Source organism: Sardina pilchardus, chromosome 14 (genome assembly GCF_963854185.1).
Source record: "Sardina pilchardus chromosome 14, fSarPil1.1, whole genome shotgun sequence".
NCBI classification, from domain to species: domain Eukaryota; kingdom Metazoa; phylum Chordata; class Actinopteri; order Clupeiformes; family Clupeidae; genus Sardina; species Sardina pilchardus.
The window spans coordinates 31672562-31690019 of record NC_085007.1 but is presented as its reverse complement, the minus strand read 5'-3'; the positions used below and the strand labels follow the sequence as shown (position 1 = coordinate 31690019).

General features: G+C 43.0%; 2 protein-coding genes across 2 annotated transcripts; both read left to right on the top strand.

Moving 5' to 3' along the window:
- The first annotated feature begins 5539 nt into the window (after positions 1 to 5539).
- Positions 5540 to 7263, top strand: LOC134101356 (vimentin-like). The gene is made up of 3 exons (XM_062554978.1): positions 5540 to 6011; positions 6398 to 7051; positions 7188 to 7263. The coding sequence occupies exons 1-3, from the start codon at positions 5540 to 5542 to the stop codon at positions 7220 to 7222; spliced, it is 1161 nt and encodes a 386-aa protein (XP_062410962.1). The 3' UTR covers positions 7223 to 7263.
- A 4878-nt stretch (positions 7264 to 12141) lies between these two features.
- On the top strand, positions 12142 to 13842 carry LOC134100401 (vimentin-like). Its single transcript, XM_062553576.1, has 3 exons — positions 12142 to 12613; positions 13018 to 13671; positions 13808 to 13842. The coding sequence occupies exons 1-3, from the start codon at positions 12142 to 12144 to the stop codon at positions 13840 to 13842; spliced, it is 1161 nt and encodes a 386-aa protein (XP_062409560.1).
- The last annotated feature ends 3616 nt before the right edge of the window (positions 13843 to 17458 follow it).

Here is a 17458-nt window from a genome sequence, read left to right as displayed (position 1 = left end):
CTTCAACCGTTTGACGTAGAAACTTCATTCAAACTGCGCTGCGTAGGTCTTACTTAGGTGACTTCAGCTATATATTTTTCAACTTTGTAACTTTTATACTTTTTGAACTATTAAATAAAAACTATTACAATTTCCCCCATAGACTTAACATTGTGATTATGACATCATAATAGGGCAATTAGAATCTTATGCCAGGTGGCCAGTCCAGGTGCAGCAGCTCTCTCTCTCTCAGGCTTTAAGCATACAATCTCATTAAGACTACAGATCCTGTTTCAGTACTTCCTCTGTCCACAACTGTTTCAAAATAAAAGTCCTCACTGCAATAATACACTATTAAATCATTTAACCATTGAAACTACTCAACTATTTAACTGTTCAACCATACCAACTGTCAGTTATCATCACCTATGCCTCCAGTCAACTACATGAAACCTCCATGTACCTAGCAACCAACATAGCAACCATTGAAATTAAGCGTTTATGACCGTTTCCATAGCAACCAACATGATTATACTGCAGTAACTTCTTTATTCCTGATAGTGGCCACCATGGATACCCTAGCAACAAATGTTTCAAAATAAAAGTCCTCACTAGCAAGTTAGCTAGTTAGCATGGTTAGCATTTTTAGCATAACTGCTAGAAATCATTAGCTAAGTTAGCTAATCAACCTGGTTAGCATTGTTAGCATAGTTAACACTGTTAGCATTTTTAGCATAACTGCTAGAAACCAGTAGCTAAGTTAGCTAATCAACCTTGTTAGCTTTGTTAGCATAGTTAGCATTGTTAGCATTTTTAGCATAACTGTTAGAAATCATCAACTAAGTCAGCATTTTTAGCATAACTGTTAGAAATCATCAACTAAGTCAGCTAATCAACCTGGTTAGCATTGTTAACATTGTTAACATAGTTAGCATGTTTTGCATTACCGTTAAAAATCATTAGCCAAGTTAGCTTATCACCTTGGTTATCATTATTAGCATAGTAAGTATTGTTAGCATGGTTAGCATTGTTAACAAAACTGCTAGCAAACATGAGCTAAGTTAGCTAAGCAATCTGATTAGCATATTAACATTATTAACATTAAACATTCATTAAACTATATCTATTGGCATCCATTTAAAATGATTTACCTATCAACATCAATTAAACTATCGGTCTGTCAACATTCATTCGATTATCTTTTTATCAACAGCTTTTAAGCTATTCACATTTAATTTTAAACTGTCTATCTTCGCACTATCAACTTTCGTAAACTAAGAAACCACCATGTCTACCCTAGCAACACCTTAGTAATCATATCTACATGATTTATCTGTACATTTTTGCATTTTCATGCACTCATAATTTCCCTGGAATTACATTCTCTAGTTGTTTTTATTCTTCAATCAGTTAGGCTATAATAAATATGTTTGACGTTAAAGATGTTATAGAACGCAATAGCGTAATAGAACATAAAAATTCACGTCAGTTGCTTTGCTGAGTAACTAATTACTTTTACAGTGTGGTAACTGAGTTACTAACTCAATTACTTTTTGGCAGAAGTAATTTGTAACGGTAACTAATTACTTTTTAAAAGTAAGATGACCAACACTGGTTGCTAGTGCACCTAATGATCCCAGCTCAAGCCTGGTCTTATGGATACGTGTCAGTTTACCAAGTATCTCTGAACTAACAGAATTGGACCAACAAAAAATGTTTTAGACAGCAAAAATTTAAGGGGTTTGGAGCCCCTACATACACAGAGAAATATGTGTAGAAGGGTGAGGGTGGATGTTCGAATTTTGGATAGTCGACTATGCCATCTGTGAGGTTTAGAAACCTTTTGGTCAGTTTAGACCCAACACAGGTTCACAGCACTAATGGACAAGAGAAATGGTTCTATAAAAATACAGATTATAATTATCGCTATCGTAGCGTTCATATAGGGATTGTCAAAGGTTTTTTTTTGTCCCGTCATCTAAGACTTTACTTCCTGAATTTTTGGTCAATGACTCCAACGACAACGTAACACCAGGCCACATGAAACTTAGCCCCAGTAAAATTTTACGGAAAAATTTTGTTTGGTCCCCGGCAGCCACTCCACCCCTGCCCCCCCCAAATTACTAAATAACTACCTGAACCGCAGAACCGAGGATGACAAAATGCTTATGGTATGTTGGTCTCAAGAGGCCGCATCAACTTATAACCATAGCTTATAATAAAAGAAACCATTTTAAATCATTGTATCTTCAGATGAAATGTTATGAACTGCACCAAATTTCATGTGTATGAATAACCTGACATTATCTGGGAGTATGCCAAGTGAATTTCCATGGGGGGCTATAAAATAAATTAATTTATGTGTAGAGTGCTGTACATTTAGTGACTGTACACCCATTGGCCTGTAGATGGTTCTATTTAGCGAAGGCTTGCTGGTTAAGGATGATACTGTCACACTTACAAACACGTACAGTACACATCCACACACACTTACGCACGTACACACACACACACACACACACACACACACACACACACACACCTTATACTCAAAAGCAAACTCACACATTCACACACTCATTTACCTACACACAAGCTGCAAGAGTAGTAGATATACATTGCACAAATAGGAGATAAGTTGACAAGCATAAGTTATTTTTGTGGAGAGAATGTGCAGAATTGAGCGGCGGTCATATTTTGTACTGCTATGCGGTACATCTAGCTTATTAACTCATAACAATGACATAGGCTACACTACATGGACTGCACTTCTTCAAACAGACAAAACAGACAGGAATCCATGACAGCAGTTCCACACAGCTGACAGCAAACTAGAGGGAAATTAGGGACACTATAGCAGCCAATGGGGCACACTTAATAACAAACACCTGAGTTTGATATGAAGCTGCCTTCAAGGGGTGTTCGGAATTTTGGGCACAGGACCTCATTACCAAGTTACCAGCGTAATATTTATCAGTTGAGACCGTTTTCAGCACATTTCATCCAGTCCTTTTAGTTGAAGAATTTGCTAGTGCAAGTGAACGGTACTGTTTGTGCTAGTGAATTGAGCTAAAAGCCCAGGCTACTAGCTTTCATCCCAGCAGCACTCTTGAGCTGTTGGGGAGTGAGGTTTACGGATATTCCACAAGCACTGCTAAGATTGCTGGTGTAAGGCCAGGTTTTTCCATCCTTGATTCTGACGTCTCTAATGTTGCACCTGTAAGACGGGGGAGACGACCTCACAGCGGGACGCTCCTTTGTGTTCAGGTTACCTGTTTGCATTTGACTGTCTCCATTGTCTCGAGACCACCATATGGCCAGGGCTCCCAGCCTCATGCCAGGCACACCTCCACTTCCCCCTCTCTATGCCTCTGATGAACTAATGTTGGAGGCTGAAATGTATCTGTTTCAGGACAAATGATCATGTATCTATGTTTGGTATCATTTTTAATGTCTCAGTGCGAGAAGTAAGAGGGTCTCAGTGGTCCAATTGTAAAATAAGTGTAAATATGTTTTCTGGTGATCTAGGCGAAAATTGCCTGTGTTCGGATGAGAAACCTCCCATCCGCCTTTTTGTAATGATAAGAGGATACCCTGTGGAGGTCCAGGTCCTTCTGTAGCCATAGCGTTTATATGTTAATTTCTAGTGTGGAACTTCACAAGACCCCCCCCCCTGCTCTGTGTGGATACTTAAGGATAGGTAACAAGTTACTTGGGAGATTCTGCTTAAAGAGACCCTATGCAACTTTCTGCAGGAGACGATCGCTCCTTGTTTACATCTGGAAGTCTAAGACGAAGAACCACGCTTGCAATTTATATATTTAAATATAGCCTATACATGTATAAATATACACGCTAAAGCTGTCAGGGAATCTCTGCAGAGAAAATTCAAGCATAAAACGAGCGAAAACTAAAAACGAAACTGAAACCAGAGATGAAATCGCCAATCCTGCATAGTTCCTCTTTAACAGAACTCTCAGGTAAGGTTTGGGGAGATTCTGCCTATGAGAACTCCGGGTAAGGTAATGGAGTCTCTCTGCTTCACAGAGCTCCTACAGTAGGTAAGGGTAACTTTATTTTAGGTTGATTGTTTAACCCTTTTTACTACTTTATTATTGTTTGCACCTTTGTACCTTTATTGATTGTATTAGAAAGATTACAATAAATGTGATATTAATTGGTAATCGGTAATATTATTTTCTTGAGATTGAAGTTCTAAGCAGGGCATTTCTTTAATCAGATATCTTAACAGTGAATAGACTCTCAGTTAAACTGTGTGGCCTATGTGGGCCAGTCAAACTCGAGGAGTCACTTTGCTGGTTTCAGTTTGCCTCAAGCTTCTGTATGCCTCGGAGTGCTAAAGCCGGGCCCGGCCTGGATCAGACAAACTGCTACATGTCACTGACTGAGCAATGGTAAACTGCATAGGGGTGCCAAAGTCAATGAACTAGAGAATAATTGTTAATGATATTAGGTTGGATCTCGTTGTGATTAAACAAAACAGGCCTTGCAGAGAGATAAGTATAGAAATACATTGTATTTATTGTAGACTGATATTTCATAGTCATCAACAGCGTGGCTATAGCTTTTGTACCATAATGGAGTCAGATGGTCAATATTAAACTAGTTCAACGCAACCTCATTGGAGCACCGGGCAAAGACAGAACACGTATATAAGTGGGAATATATGATTCTATATTTTTCCTGCTTACACTGGTATTCGTTACACTCACATACACACAACAGGGCAGCAGGAGCTCATACCACTACCAGAAAGTAAGTTGTCCACAACAGGTGGAGATTTGGGAGACATGCAGTCAGCTGTCTATCTAATGTGGGCAGGTGCTGCTTGGTAATTAGCAAGATGGCTCAGCTCATCAACAACTAGAGTGAGATGAGCTACAAATGAGCTACACATGTTAAAGCAAAACGATGCAAGAATTGGCAATCATAATTAGCAATAGATTTGACCATAGTATCAGAGAATGTCCAATAGGGGGATAACGACCACTCGCTAAATACTTCCACATGGTACTGCAACTAGAGGGCGATCGCGAGCAAGTGGAGAATGAATGGAGGTGAATGGAGTTTCTCCTAAAATCCACTTTTCTCTGGATATATTTTTTTTTGTGTAGACATCGGAATATTATATGCGAAAGGGGGGTCAAAGAAAATACACACGGCTGAGTATTAGATTTTTTTAAGTCCCTTAATTGTTCTAAAAAGCCTTTCAAACGTGTCAATGACGTCATTCATTAGCAGGATGCTAGTGTGTTATGGGCAACAGCGACCAAGCCTGTGAGAAACCAAAGGGCCATAAGTAATTGTTCATTCAACTTTCATTCAATTGTTCATTCAACTGTCTGTCATGGTCCATATTTAAAACATGTCAAAACCTTGTGAGAGTTTCAAAGAGTGGTGTGAGATTCTTGGTGATCCTTCATAAGCCAATGGTCCAGCACTTCAGTCAGTAGCAAGCTCAGCCAGCTCCTGGGGAACAAGCAAAGCAGAGCTCCTGTGGTGGAACTATTACCCAGCTAACAACACAAAAGGCAGAACCATGAGAGGCTCCTCATACTCCCAGAAGTCCTTGGCGGTCAGCAGCTCCAGCCGAGTCCGGGTGCAAAGTCCATCTCCGTCCCGCTGCAGGGGCTCCTCCTACAACCGTGGCCGTGCTGGGTACCAGAATGGCGTGTCTGCTGTTGAGGTGGGCACCGAGATCCACCAGCAGCATGCCAACGAGAAGGAGGAAATGCAGGAGCTGAACGTGCGCTTTGCCGGCTACATTGACAAGGTGCAGGCCCTGGAACAAAGGAACGCCCAGCTGCAGGCAGAGCTGGCCGCACTGCAGGGCCGCTTCAAGGGAGGCCCCGGTGGGCTCGCCGAAGAGTATGAGATCAAATTCAAGGAGATGAGGGACCTGATTGAGGCTCTGACTGCTGAAAAGGGTGCGGCCGACATTGAGAGGGGTTACATTGAGGAAGAGGTGGAAGTGTGGAGGCTCAAACTGGAGGAAGAGCTGGCCCTCAAAGGTATGCTAACAGGGATCGTTTGGTTGGTTTATTCATACCTGCATTATAACAAATGGCTAATGGCCATCAATTTGGTATATACTAATATTTTTAGACAATAGATGAAGGTGATGAAGTTTAGTGATACAATACAAAACTTTTACAGTTGTATTGTTGTAATAATAATAATAAATGTATTATAGAGCACTTTTTAAGCATTCAGCACAGAATGTACAAACTGTAATGCTAACCACATACAACCACATTTGCTTCTACTGTATTATAAATACTGTCATAGTAATAGTTACAGTTACAGTGATATGACAAGGTGTCTAAAGGTCAGCGCTACCAGCTCTATGCCAATGTCGTGCTATGCTGACCATCTCTCATCCAATCTGGAATTTCAGAGGAGGCTGAGATGATCCTGCGAGAGTTCCGTCAGGATGTGGATTGTGCCACACTACAGAAAGCAGAGCTGGAGAAGCGTGTGGAACAGCTGGTGGCTGAGATTGAGTTTTTGAAGAAGCTGCATGATGAAGAGGTGGCTGACCTTCTGAAGCAGATTGAGGACTCCAAGGTCACTGTGGAGCTGGACTCAGACCGGCCTGACCTGGCTGCCTACCTGCGCAACATGCGTGCCGAAATCGAGGCTGTGGCCGCTCGCAACGTCCAGGAGGCAGAGAAGTGGTACAAGGGCAAATTCGACACACTGAAAGAACAGGCAGGCAAAGCTGAGGACCAGATGAAGACCATGAAGGAGGAGATCACTACTTATCAAACCCAGGTGACCGACCTGCAGAACCAGATTGATGGAGTGAGAGCCCGTAATGCTGCTCTGGAACAGCAGCTGGAGGATATGGAGGCAGCTCACCTGGACAAAATGTCAGGGCTGGAGGCCATCATTGCTCAGCTGGAGAACCAGCTCTGTGAGACCAAGATGGAGATGAGCAAATACATGCAGGACTATCAAGAGCTGCTGCACATCAAACTGAAGCTTGACGCTGAGATCGCCACCTACAGGAAGCTGCTGGAAGGCGAGGAGAAGAGGCTGGGAATCTCAGGTAAGGCACACCGCATAACTACACCTAAGGCACTTTTGAGTCCCATGTTTTTCTGTTGTGCTCTGGGAGTAACCAGAAAAGATTAGGATCAGCATGGCTTGAAATATTAATGCCTCTTTGCTTACTGCCTCCACAGGCGAGAGCCACACAGCCATCCAGGACTCTGCCTAAGGACCTCCACCCCTCCCAGGACACACCACGCTGTCTGTCTGTCTCACACTCCCAGAGACCCAACACTGCAGAGCACCCATGTGCTGCTTGAAGTGAAGGAGTTCCTAGGTTCTACTGACAATAAAGCTTGACTTCAATTCATTTTCAGTTTCTACTGTGTTCTTGTGCTTAGGTATACAGTATTTGTGTGTTTTGAGTGTTACTAAACAAATAGGACATTTTAGGAAGGTTTACTGATTCTACAGCCACAACTTCTTCAAAACCTCTATACACATCAAGTTATCCTACAGCAATGTCTATGTCCCAGTATTTGAACAGGTTTCTGCACAGTTGCTAGTGCACCTAATGATCCCAGCTCAAGCCTGGTCTTATGGATACTTGTCAGTTTACCAAGTATCTCTGATAACAGAATTGGACCAACAAAAAATATTTTAGACAGCAAAAATGTAAGGGGTTTGGAGCCCCTACATACACAGAGAAATATGTGTAGAAGGGTGAGGGTGGATGTTCAAATTTTGGATAGTCGACTATGCCAGTTTAGACCCAATAAGACACACAGGTTCACAGCACTAATGGACCAGAGAAATGGTTCTATAAAAATACAGATTATAATTATCGCTATCATAGCGGTCATATAGGGATTGTCAAAGGTTTTTTTTTTTGTCCCGTCATCTAAGACTTTACTTCCTGAATTTTTGGTCAATGACTCCAACGACAACGTAACACCAGGCCACATGAAACGTAGCCCCAGTAAAATTTTACGGAAAAAAAAAACAAAAATGTAGTTTTTACTAAATAAGTAGGGCCTACCTGAACTGCGGAACCGAGGATGACAAAATGTTTATGGTATGTTGGTCTCAAGAGCCCGCATCAACTTAGCTTATAACCATATCTTATCATTTAGTAATTTGTGATTTGCACGCACCCCCATGGCAAAACATTTTATTTAATCATATCTTCAGATGAAATGTTATGAACTGCACCAAATTTCATGTGTATGAATAACCTGACATTATCTGGGAGTATGCCAAGTGAATTTCCATGGGGGGCTATAAAATAAATTAATTTATGTGTACATTTAGTGACTGTACACCCATTGGCCTGTAGATGGTTCTATTTAGCGAAGGCTTGCTAGTTAAAGATGATACTGTCACACTTACACACACACGTACACATCCACACATGCACACACACTTAGGCATGTACGCATGCGTGCGTGCGCGCGCGCGCGCGCGCGCACACACACACACACACACACACACACACACACACACACACCTTATACTCAAAAGCAAACTCACACATTCACACACTCATTTACATACACACAAGCTGCAAGAGTAGCAGATATATGCATATACATTGCACAAATAGGAGATAAGTTGACAAGCATAAGTTATTTTTGTGGAGAGAATGTGCAGAATTGAGCGGCGGTCATATTTTGTACTGCTATGCGGTACATATAGTTTATTAACTCATAACAATGACATAGGCTACACTACATGGACCGCACTTCTTCAAACAGACAAAACAGACAGGAATCCATGACAGCAGTTCCACACAGCTGACGGCAAACTAGAGGGGAATTAGGGACACTATAGCAGCCAATGGGGCACACTTAATAACAAACACCTGAGTTTGATATGAAGCTGCCTTAAAGGGGTGTTCGGAATTTTGGGCACAGGACCTCATTACCAAGTTACCAGCGTAATATTTATCAGTTGAGACCATTTTCAGCACATTTCATCCAGTCCTTTTAGTTGAAGAATTTGCTAGAGCAAGTGAATGGTACTGTATGTGCTAGTGAATTGAGCTAAAAGCCCAGGCTACTAACTTTCATCCCAGCAGCACTCTTGAGCTGTTGGGGAGTGAGGTTTACGGATATTCCACAAGCACTGCTAAGATTGCTGGTGTAAGGCCCGGTTTTTCCATCCTTGATTCTGACGTCTCTAATGTTGCACCTGTAAGACGGGGGAGACGACCTCACAGCGGGACGCTCCTTTGTGTTCAGGTTACCTGTTTGCATTTGACTGTCTCCATTGTCTCGAGACCACCATATGGCCAGGGCTCCCAGCCCCATGCCAGGCACACCTCCACTTCCCACTCTCCATGCCTCTGATGAACTAATGTTGGAGGCTGAAATGTATCTGTTTCAGGACAAATGATCATGTATGTATGTTTGGTATCATTTTTAATGTCTCAGTGCCAGAAGTAAGAGGGTCTCAGTGGTACAATTGTAAAATAAGTGTAAATATGTTTTCTGGTGATCTTGGCGAAAATTGCCTGTGTTCGGATGAGAAACCTCCCATCCGCCTTTTTGTAATGATAAGAGGATACCCTGTGGAGGTCCAGGTCCTTCTGTAGCCATAGCGTTTATATGTTAATTTCTAGTGTGGAACTTCACAAGAACCCCCCCCCTGCTCTGTGTGGATACTTAAGGATAGGTAACAAGTTACTTGTGAAATTCTGCATAACAGAACTCTCAGGTAAGGTTTGGGGAGATTCTGCCTATGAGAACTCCGGGTAAGGTAATGGAGTCTCTCTGCTTTACAGAGCTCCTAGGTAAGGGTAACTTTATTTTAGGTTGATTGTTTAACCCTTTTTACTACTTTATTATTGTTTGTACCTTTATACCTTTATTGACTGTATTAGAAAGATTACAATAAATGTGATATTAATTGGTAATCGGTAATATTCTTTTCTTGAGATTGAAGTTCTAAGCAGGGCATTTGTTTAATCAGATATCTTAACAGTGAATAGACTCTCAGTTAAACTGTGTGGCCTATGTGGGCCAGTCAAACTCGAGCAGTCACTTTGCTGGTTTCAGTTTGCCTCCAACTCTGTATGCCTCTGAGTGCTAAAGCCGGGCCCGGCCTGGATCAGACAAACTGCTACATGTCACTGACTGAGCAATGGTAAACTGCATAGGGGTGCCAAAGTCAATGAACTAGAGAATAATTGTTAATGATATTAGGTTGGATCTCGTTGTGATAAAACAAAACAGGCCTAAGTCTAAAAATACATAGTATTTAGGCCCCGGCAGTGGCGCAACTGGCTGGGGCACCTGCACCGTACGCTGGCGACCCGGGTTCGATTCCCGCCCCGTGGTCCTTTCCAGATCCCACCCCGACTCTCTCACCCACTCACTTCCTGTCATTCTCTCTACTGTCCTGTCCAAATAAAGGCATAAAAAGCCCCAAAAAATAATCTTTAGAAATACATAGTATTTATTGTAGACTGATATTTCATAGTCATCAACAGCGTGGCTATAGCTTTTGTACCATAATGGAGTCAGATGGTCAATATTAAACTAGTTCAACACAACCTCATTGGAGCACCGGGCAAAGACAGAACACGTATATAAGTGGGAATATATGATTGTATATTTTTCCTGCTTACACTGGTATTCATTACACTCACATACACACAACAGGGCAGCAGCAGCCCATACCACTACCAGAAAGTAAGTTGTCCACAACAGGTGGAGATTTGGGAGACATGCAGTCAGCTGTCTATCTAATGTGGGCAGGTGCTGCTTGGTAATTAGCAAGATGGTCCTCAGCTCATCAACAACTAGAGTGAAATGACCTACACATGAGCTACACATGTTAAAGCAAAACGATGCAAGAATTAGCCCTTTTCACGTGATGTCAGACGAAGCGTTGCTGGGTATCCTCCGGCATGTCCAGCCGCCAAATACTACAGAAGAAGAAGAAGAAGTATTCATGGGTTTCATCAGGTCCCTTTCCACAGGTGTATACAATCAAGCACCTTGATTATCAATGCAGACTGCATGGTGCTTGATTGTATACACCTGTGGAAAGGGACCTGATGAAACCCATGAATACTTCTTCTTCTTCTTCTGTAGTATAGACCTCTGAAGTTCGCCTACAAAAAAGCCACCATCTTTGCCCAAATAAGGAGATCCGGTATCTTGAGATTTTTGCTATGGCAAAATAACATGGGGATTTTCAATTATCGCACCTGTTAAACTCTCGCGGGGATGATGACATTGGAAATGCAGACGTTTTTCACTACACAGTTTTGTCCACTGCCGTCTAGTGGATACTGTGATCTTCGGTAGGTGAAGACGGCACACTTTGATCTTTGCTACCCCAGAGCTAACTTACCATGCAACTTGCCATAGGCAGTTAGCTTCAATTAACTCCCGGATCTCCTTATATGGGCAAAGATGGCAGCTTTGGATCCTTTTTGTAGGCGAACTTCAGAGGTCTATTTGGCGGCTGGACATGCCGGAGGATACCCAGCAACGCTTCGTCTGACATCACCGTGAAAAGGGCTAATTGGCAATCATAATTAGCAATAGATTTGACCATAGTATCAGAGAATGTCCAATAGGGGTATAACGACCACTCGGTAAATACTTCCGCATGGTACTGCAACTAGAGGGCGATCGCGAGCAAGTGGAGAATGAATGGAGGTGAATGGAGTTTCTCCTAAAATCCACTTTTCTCTGGATATAATTTTTTGTGTAGAAATCGGAATATTGTATGCGAAAGGGGGGTCAAAGAAAATACACACGGCTGAGTATTAGATTTTTTTAAGTCCCTTAAATGTTCTAAAAAGCCTTTCAAACGTGTCAATGACGTCATTCATTAGCAGGATGCTAGTGTGTAATGGGCAACAACGACCAAGCCTGTGAGAAACCAAAGGGCCATATGTAATTGTTCATTCAACTTTCATTCAATTGTTCATTCAACTGTCTGTCATGGTCCATATTTAAAACATGTCAAAACCTTGTGAGTTTCAAAGAGTGGTGTGAGATTCTTGGTGATCCTTTATAAGCCAATGGTCCAGCACTTCAGTCAGTAGCAAGCTCAGCCAGCTCCTGGGGAACAAGCAAAGCAGAGCTCCTGTGGTGGAACTATTACCCAGCTAACAACACAAAAGGCAGAACCATGAGAGGCTCCTCATACTCCCAGAAGTCCCTGGCGGTCAGCAGCTCCAGCCGAGTCCGGGTGCAAAGTCCATCTCCGTCCCGCTGCAGGGGCTCCTCCTACAACCGTGGCCGTGCTGGGTACCAGAATGGCGTGTCTGCTGTTGAGGTGGGCACCGAGATCCACCAGCAGCATGCCAACGAGAAGGAGGAAATGCAGGAGCTGAACGTGCGCTTTGCCGGCTACATTGACAAGGTGCAGGCCCTGGAACAAAGGAACGCCCAGCTGCAGGCAGAGCTGGCCGCACTGCAGGGCCGCTTCAAGGGAGGCCCCGGTGGGCTCGCCGAAGAGTATGAGATCAAATTCAAGGAGATGAGGGACCTGATTGAGGCTCTGACTGCTGAAAAGGGTGCGGCCGACATTGAGAGGGGTTACATCGAGGAAGAGGTGGAAGTGTGGAGGCTCAAACTGGAGGAAGAGCTGGCCCTCAAAGGTACGCTAACAAGGATCGTTTGGTTGGTTTATTCATACCTGCATTATAACGAATGGCTAATGGCCATCAATACTGTTACCTGGCATAATTTGGGATATACTAATATTTTCAGATAATAGATGAAGGTGATGAAGTTTAGTGATACAATACAAAACCTTTACAGTTGTATTGTTGTAATAATAATAATAAATGTATTATAGAGCACTTTTTAAGCATTCAGCACAGAATGTACAAACTGTAATGCTAACCACATACAACCACATTTGCTTCTACTGTATTATAAATACTGTCATAGTAATAGTTACAGTTACAGTGATATGACAAGGTGTCTAAAGGTCAGCGCTACCAGCTCTATGCCAATGTCGTGCTATGCTGACCATCTCTCATCCAATCTGGAATTTCAGAGGAGGCTGAGATGATCCTGCGAGAGTTCCGTCAGGATGTGGATTGTGCCACACTACAGAAAGCAGAGCTGGAGAAGCGTGTGGAACAGCTGGTGGCTGAGATTGAGTTTTTGAAGAAGCTGCATGATGAAGAGGTGGCTGACCTTCTGAAGCAGATTGAGGACTCCAAGGTCACTGTGGAGCTGGACTCAGACCGGCCTGACCTGGCTGCCTACCTGCGCAACATGCGTGCCGAAATCGAGGCTGTGGCCGCTCGCAACGTCCAGGAGGCAGAGAAGTGGTACAAGGGCAAATTCGACACACTGAAAGAACAGGCAGGCAAAGCTGAGGACCAGATGAAGACCATGAAGGAGGAGATCACTACTTACCAAACCCAGGTGACCGACCTGCAGAACCAGATTGATGGAGTGAGAGCCCGTAATGCTGCTCTGGAACAGCAGCTGGAGGATATGGAGGCAGCTCACCTGGACAAAATGTCAGGGCTGGAGGCCATCATTGCTCAGCTGGAGAACCAGCTCTGTGAGACCAAGATGGAGATGAGCAAATACATGCAGGACTATCAAGAGCTGCTGCACATCAAACTGAAGCTCGACGCTGAGATCGCCACCTACAGGAAGCTGCTGGAAGGCGAGGAGAAGAGGCTGGGAATCTCAGGTAAGGCACACCGCATAACTACACCTAAGGCACTTTTGAGTCCCATGTTCTTCTGTTGTGCTCTGGGAGTAACCAGAAAAGATTAGGATCAGCATGGCTTGAAATATTAATGCCTCTTTGCTTACTGCCTCCACAGGCGAGAGCCACACAGCCATCCAGGACTCTGCCTAAGGACCTCCACCCCCCCCCCCCCCCAGGACACACCACGCTGTCTGTCTGTCTCACACTCCCAGAGACCCAACACTGCAGAGCACCCATGTGCTGCTTGAAGTGAAGGAGTTCCTAGGTTCTACTGACAATAAAGCTTGACTTCAATTCATTTTCAGTTTCTACTGTGTTCTTGTGCTTAGGTATACAGTATGTGTGTGTTTTGAGTGTTACTAAACAAATAGGACATTTTAGGAAGGTTTACTGATTCTACAGCCACAACATCTTCAAACACCTCTATACACATCAAGTTATCCTACAGCAATGTCTATGTCCCAGTATTTGAACAGGTTTCTGCACAGTTTGCTGTCGGGTGTCCACCGAATGCTCAGTGCTTCTGCTGCTACTGCTTCTGGTGCTCTCCAGACGGCCTGCCTAGAGCCGTCTTCGGTTGGTCTGATAGCTAGGCTAAGCTGTGCGTCTTCATTGCCCTGGGACTTCTCTCAGCCGTCTGACTTGAGTGCAGTCGATTGGACTAGGTTGACATGGACTTTTCTGTTTTTTGTTTGTTTTATTATTTATTTGACATTTGTTTATTTGTTTGTCTGTCTTGTATGTCTTGGTGTCACGGGTACGCTGGCGATTACGCCACTCCGTCCGGCATCTTGTGTCTTGTTAGTTTGTGAATTTGTTTGCTTTGTTGTCATGGGTACACTGGCGACTACGCCACTCCGTTTCGGCACTGTCTCTGTGTTCTGTAAAGAGCTTTGGGTTGCACTCAGTGCACGTTAAATGCCCTATAAATAAAATTACCTTACCTTACCTTACCTTACAGTTGCTAGTGCACCTAATGATCCCAGCTCAAGCCTGGTCTTATGGATACGTGTCAGTTTACCAAGTATCTCTGATAACATGAACGAACAGAATTGGACCAACAAAAAATATTTTAGACAGCATAAATTTAAGGGGTTTGGAGCCCCTACATACACAGAGAAATATGTGTAGAAGGGTGAGGGTGGATGTTCAAATTTTGTAAGTTGACTATGCCATCTGGGAGGTTTAGAAACCTTTTGGTCAGTTTAGACCCAACACAGGTTCACAGCACTAATGGACAAGAGAAATGGTTCTATAAAAATACAGATTATAATTATCGCTATCGTAGCGGTCATATAGGGATTGTCAAAGGTTTTCTTTTTTTATCCCGTCATCTAAGACTTTACTTCCTGAATTTTTGGTCAATGATTCCAACGACAACGTAACACCAAGCCACATGAAACTTAACCCCAGTAAAATTTTACGGAAAAATGCAGTTTTTACTAAATAACTACCTGAACCGCGGAACCGAGGATGACAAAATGTTTATGGTATGTTGGTCTCAAGAGCCCGCATCAACTTAGCTTATAACCATAGCTTATAATTTAGTAATTTGTGACCCCCATGGCAAAAAAATTTAAATCATCATATCTTCAGATGAAATGTTATGAACTGCACCAAATTTCATGTGTACTCTGGGAGTATGCCAAGTGAATTTCCATGGGGGGCTATAAAATAAATGAATTTATGTGTACATTTAGTGACTGTACATCCATTGGCCTGTAGATGGTTCTATTTAGCGAAGGCTTGCTGGGTAAGGATGATACTGTCACACTTACATGTACACACACACGTACACATCCATACATGCACACACTCACACTTACGCATGTACGTACGCGCACACACACACACACACACACACACACACATCCACACACACAGACAAGCAGACAAGCACACACACACACACACACACACACACACACACACACACACACACACCTTACTCTCAAAAGCAAACTCACACATTCACACACTCATTTACATACTCACAAGCTGCAAGAGTAGTAGATATATGCATATACATTGCACAAATAGGAGATAAGTTGACAAGCATAAGTTATTTTTGTGGAGAAAATGTGCAGAATTGAGCGGCAGTCATATTTTGTACTGCTATGCGGCACATCTAGTTTATTAACTCATAACAATGACATAGGTTACACTACATGGACTGCACTACTTCAAACAGACAAAACAGACAGGAATCCATGACAGCAGTTCCACACAGCTGACGGCAAACTAGAGGGGAATTAGGGACGCTAAAGCAGCCAATGGGGCACACTTAATAACAAACACCTGAGTTTGATATGAAGCTGCCTTCAAGGGGTGTTCGGAATTTTGGGCACAGGACCTCATTAAGTTACCAGTGTGATATTTATCAGTGGACACCATTTTCAGCACATTTCATCAGTCCTTTTAGTTGAAGAATTTGCTAGCGCAAGTGAATGGTACTGTATGTGCTGGTGAATTGAGCTAAAAGCCCAGGCTACAGGCTTTCGTCCCAGCAGCACTCTTGAGCTGTTGGGGAGTGAGGTTTACCGATATTCCACAAGCACTGCTAAGATTGCTGGTATTCGTTACACTCACATACTGTACACACAACAGGGCAGCGGCAGCCCATACCACTACCAGAAAGTAAGTTGTCCACAACAGGTGGAGATTTGGGAGACATGCAGTCAGCTGTCTATCTAATGTGGGCAGGTGCTGCTTGGTAATTAGCAAGATGGTCCTCAGCTCATCAACAACTAGAGTGAGATGAGCTACAGTACACATGAGCTACAGTACACATGTTAAAGCAAAACGATGCAAGAATTGGCAATCATAATTAACAATAGATTTGACCATAGTATCAGAGAATGTCTAATAGGGGGATAACGACCAGTCGCTAAATACTTCCGCATGGTACTGCAACTAGAGGGCGATCGCGAGCAAGTGGAGAATGGATGGAGCTGAATGGAGTTTCTCCTAAAATCCACTTTTCTCTGGATATAATTTTTTTGTGTAGAAATCGGAATATTGTATGCGAAAGGGGGTCAAAGAAAATACACACGGCTGAGTATTAGATTTTTTTAAGTCCCTTAATTGTTCTAAAAAGCCTTCAAACGTGTCAATGACGTCATTCATTAGCAGGATGCTAGTGTGTTATGGGCAACAACACTCTCAAAAATAGGGGTACTGTTGGGGTACATTTTCGTTCTTTCAAGTACAATTTTGACCCTGTACCTTGTATTGGTACTAATAGGTACCATTTCGGGTACATAAATAATGTACCTTTTCACCAAGGGACCATATTGTACCTATGGGTACAAAAAGCCCATGGACTGTCACTCAGAAGTTGTTAAGCTGCATTCACATACGTCGCTACTCGCCCATCTCTGAGCGAGAACTGTCAATGTAAAGTGAATGTGTTCTAGCTGAATGTGGCCAGGACAGGCGATGCGAGGACGAGCGATGCGATGTGGGCGGGTACGAAGTTAAAATAATTTTAACTTCCAGCGATGCGAGTGAAGCGAGTGAAGCGAGTACCAAATCAGAATGTAGAATAGAGATGATTGACAGTTAACCGAAGCGAGGAGCGATGTGCGAGTAGCGACGTATGTGAATGCCCCTTTAGGGGAGGAGATTCGGGAGCAACCGTTATTTTTTCGTCTCACTCAAAGTAATGGAGGAGCAGTTTTCAGCAGAGGAGCTTGGTGTGGGGAAACGTGCTGTGGTGCTGGCATAATCTTTATGGAATAGGAGGCAACGCTATTCAGAGGTAAGA

Coding starts and splice junctions, on each gene's coding strand:
- LOC134101356 (XM_062554978.1), top strand. CDS start 5,540: ATGAGAGGCTCCTCATACTCCCAGAAGTCCTTGGCGGTCAGCAGCTCC. Junction 6,012..6,397: donor GGAAGAGCTGGCCCTCAAAG/GTATGCTAACAG, acceptor CTGGAATTTCAG/AGGAGGCTGAGATGATCCTG. Junction 7,052..7,187: donor GAAGAGGCTGGGAATCTCAG/GTAAGGCACACC, acceptor CTGCCTCCACAG/GCGAGAGCCACACAGCCATC.
- LOC134100401 (XM_062553576.1), top strand. CDS start 12,142: ATGAGAGGCTCCTCATACTCCCAGAAGTCCCTGGCGGTCAGCAGCTCC. Junction 12,614..13,017: donor GGAAGAGCTGGCCCTCAAAG/GTACGCTAACAA, acceptor CTGGAATTTCAG/AGGAGGCTGAGATGATCCTG. Junction 13,672..13,807: donor GAAGAGGCTGGGAATCTCAG/GTAAGGCACACC, acceptor CTGCCTCCACAG/GCGAGAGCCACACAGCCATC.